The sequence below is a fragment of the Sinocyclocheilus rhinocerous genome, unplaced genomic scaffold (genome assembly GCF_001515625.1).
Source record: "Sinocyclocheilus rhinocerous isolate Xijiao unplaced genomic scaffold, SAMN03320098_v1.1 scaffold945, whole genome shotgun sequence".
NCBI classification, from domain to species: domain Eukaryota; kingdom Metazoa; phylum Chordata; class Actinopteri; order Cypriniformes; family Cyprinidae; genus Sinocyclocheilus; species Sinocyclocheilus rhinocerous.
In genome coordinates, this window is record NW_015629570.1 from 179,002 (window position 1) to 183,098 (window position 4,097).

At 31.6% G+C, this 4,097-nt stretch overlaps 1 protein-coding gene across 1 annotated transcript in view; it reads right to left on the reverse strand.

The window, feature by feature from the left end:
* The window catches only part of aox6 (aldehyde oxidase 6), a 26,318-nt gene that overhangs the window by 19,749 nt on the left and 2,472 nt on the right, over positions 1–4,097 (reverse strand). The window contains exon 2 of the mRNA XM_016551439.1: positions 515–666. Within this exon, the coding sequence (XP_016406925.1) occupies positions 515–666 (152 nt within the window). The remainder of the gene's footprint in view (positions 1–514; positions 667–4,097) is intronic.

Sequence of the window (4,097 nt, forward strand, 5' to 3'; positions counted from 1 at the left end):
GGTATCGGTACTCGGTATCGGCAAGTACCAAAATTAAAAGTATCGGTATCGGTGCATCCCTAATTTTTTCAGTAATTAAAATTATTTAAAAATAATAATTAATGATAATTAATTAATTAATAATTAATTCAAATAATAATTTAAAATTAAAGTATTTCTTTCTTTGTTGATCAATGTTGTTATAGTTAACTAAAACTATTAAACATTGCTTTCTGTGATTGAAATAAAGATCAAATAAAGTAAAATATAAATATAAATTTATTTTTTCACTCACTATAAATTATATATATCGAAATATATTTTTTAAAAAACTGACAAAAGCAGTGAAACTTAAACTAAAATTTAAAATCATATATATATATATTAATAGACAGTAGTTATTTTTTTCACTGAAGTCATTGCTGTGAATTCTGGGATTCTAGGCCTTCTCCGTAAAGGATACAATCAATGCCGCCTTCAGAGCGAGTGAATTTGTGAGAGCAAGCAAGAGTGATCAGGGTTTGTTTACACTTACAGCCACGTTTCGGATCTGTTGTCCACCCACAAGTTTTATCTGCTGCAGCAGAGCCCGAAACATGTGCGTGCTCTCCGGTGGGAAATCATTTATACTTCTCTCCAACACACTCTTCAGAACAGACATACTGCATCCCGCTCCAACACACACACCTACAAACACAAACCATTCATTAATGCTTCTTGCAAAATATCATTTTATATCAATATATAAGGGGATAGTTCACCCAAAAATGAAAATGATGTCATTATTTTCTCACCCTCAATTTGTTCCAAACAGTGGCTGGTAGCCATCGACTTCCATAGCATGGAGGGGGAAAAAAAAGACTATGGAAGTCAATGGCTACCGTCAACTGTTTGTTTACCAACATTCTTCAAAATATCTTCTTTGTTCAGAAGAAGAGGAAAAAACTCAGGTTTGGAACAACTTGAGGGTGAGTAAATTACATAATTTTCATTTTTGGGTGAACTATCTCTTTAAATTTGACTTTCGGCACTGTTAGATTTTGAATTGATTTCTGAGTATCTACTTATTGTAGTGACATATGCATAAGATGGTTTCATCAAGTTGCTATTCTTGGGCAATATTTTCATAGATTTTGTCCGCTTCTGAAGTGTTGTTATTGTTAATTAAAAATATAAAAATTGTTTCTGTTAATTGAAATAAAACTGAAATTAGATCAAATATATTACTTACAATATAAACTTACAAAACTTAAACTTAAAAAAAATTCAATTATACATACATATATATATGTATGCATGTAAACTAAAAATACAAAAAAAAATCTAGAAATATATAAAAACTCTAATAAAAAAAATCACAAAAGCACACAAACTAAAATACACAACTTAATCATAAAGTTTTGCAATATATTTTTGAAAGATTTTATTTGTAAATTTGTTTTGCAATATATTTTTGAAAGATTTTATTTTTAAATTTGTTGTTTTTGAGTCGCACCACATGACATTTTACTAACAGAAATATGACTTATCTATAATTCATCATTATTAGAATATATAAAAATAATTTTGATTATATTGAAATAAAAACAAAAAAAATATTTTTCATTCAAGTCATTTTACATATAAATTGCATTTAAATTCTTTTTTTAATTAATAGATAATAAAAAATGTTTACATCACTGACCTACATACAGGAGTGAAAGAGAGAAAATCAAGTCATGATCAGATAATTTAATCTCATAATATGGAGTGAGTGTAATCTATATTATAAAATCATATTTGAATTGACCGCACTCTAATATATTTTATATATTTTAATCCGTCTGAAAACTAAAGTCATGATCTGGATCTCATAATCTGGATTGGGCATAATATAGATTCTAATGTGAATCTGTTACCTGGACTGGGTGTAATTTGGTTTTGGTGCTTCCAATGCCTTCAACAGTGGTCACAGTTGGTTTGTTCGGCCATATTCTCAAAGTTTATGTCCAACTCAAACAAATTGAGGCAAATCTGCAGACTGGATGCCCTCTGAGATCTCCGCCAAAACTGAGAAACATGTTTATTATTTATTATTCATGTTTATTATTAACTCAATGCTATTATTAATGTCTAAAATACTCATTCTGGGCAAAACTACAAAACACGAAACCGACGTTTTCACGTGTAATCTGTTACTTTTCTCAGCGCTGACTGACTGAACCAATTACAGCAGTTGAGACTACTGAAGAAGTGTTTTTAACAAACCTTTAATAAAGAATACTTACATTACCTATTTTGATTACATATCAGGTACTAATTCGCGAAATTAGTCGATTTAAATGATGAGGCGTTTTAGAACAAAAAGGTCTCCATTCAGTCAAAACCCGTTTGAATGTTTGAATGTTACTTGACTTTTGAGCCACCGAGCTTCGTTCATCACTTTTCCGTGGTTCTCTGTTGCTGAATCTTTCGTTTTCGTTTGGGTTTGTCTTGCTGACAGGCTTTTAAAAGTGCATGGCAGACTGAATTGCTGTAGTTTGCAATATTTCAATTTTATTTGCCCATATTTACCACGCGACAGAGGCATAAATGCAACTTTTAAATCTGGCCATAAGATGGCGCCAGAGGCCGATGCGTAATTACCGCATCTGACCACTAGATGGCGGTAGAAGCAAAAATAATAAAACTACCAATACCGGCTGTGCAGAAAGTTAAATTTATCCAGAATTATCCATACATTTAACAAAAGGACTAATACAATGCTTCAATGTCGTTTTTTCCCCCTTGTACACACAATGTTTCAATGTTGTTGTTTTCTACTTGTACACTCCACATTTTAAACTATATGAAAACACATATTCACAACAGTTTTCCCTCAGGACTATAGATAGAAATGTATTTTCACTGTTAATGAGCCGAAGAATGACAATAAATTGAGTTTGCCCACTGTCTCTGTTTTCTGAGGCTGTTGGAACTCACTTCAGCAACTGTTCTTTTACTACTCTTGAGTTTTAGCCACTGCACTACACCACCTAACCTCGCTAAAATATGTCTCTGAATCATTGTCACAAGTAGCAATTGCATTGTTCACAAGCATGACATTAGTGCAGTAGCATATCTCTCACAGTATCAAGCTAAGTAGCAGCGTAGCATGACAATTCTTTTTGAAGACTCATTACACAGTATCAATTCAGTGTACAGAGCAGCTGTTAAACGAGCAGATCTACCGAGCTAATGTACATTATACAGATTTTTGGAAATGATCAGAAATTTGCCATATTTGTGGACAAACGTTAATTAGCATCTTTAAAGAAACAGATTTGCATACATTTATTTCATAAAGACCACAAAAACATTCATTGATAGTTCATCATGAAACAATTTAGCAACATTTTGCAAATTACCAAAAAATAATAAGCAGCTAGCTACATTTCCAAGTAGCTTACTCACCTCTTGCCAATGTTAAATGCAAGGAAGTTTATCAAACTTAGAGAAAGCTATACATTAGTATTTCTCATGGCAACATGAAACTATTTTAGCTAATCACATGAACTGTAAACACCATCTGACAGATTCTTCTGAAGGCATCACTAATTGTTTGATAAAATGAGGCACTGGTAAGACATCATCTTTAATGCAATGAAATATTTGTGATTCATATGTTGTAGGCAAAAAATAATGGCACATTTTAAATGTCTGTCAGTGGAGAAAGATGCTAACCATGCTAAAGGTAACCAGCAAAACATTGGCCTACAGGGCCTCATTTATGAAACATGAGCAGAACGAATGCATGTCATCCATAAATCTATTAGTACTGTATGTAAATTGTCATATTAAATTAGATGTTTAAACAGTTTTACAAAATATTTACACAGATTTTTTGCACAAATTTACACAGATACAAATTCTGTATGTGAATCATGAATAAGGCCTAATGGATGTACAGTACAATGCAAAAAAATATATTTTTTTTTCTCTTTTGTCAGTGTTTTTTTTATTTTTTATTAACAAATTATTTATTCGTTTTTTTTTCCCTGTTTGGACACCTTTGAGATATGGAGAGGTTTACGTTTCTCATAATTCCCACTGAGTTAATAATATTTTTGGTCACCCCCTTGTACGTGTAGGGTGCTAAA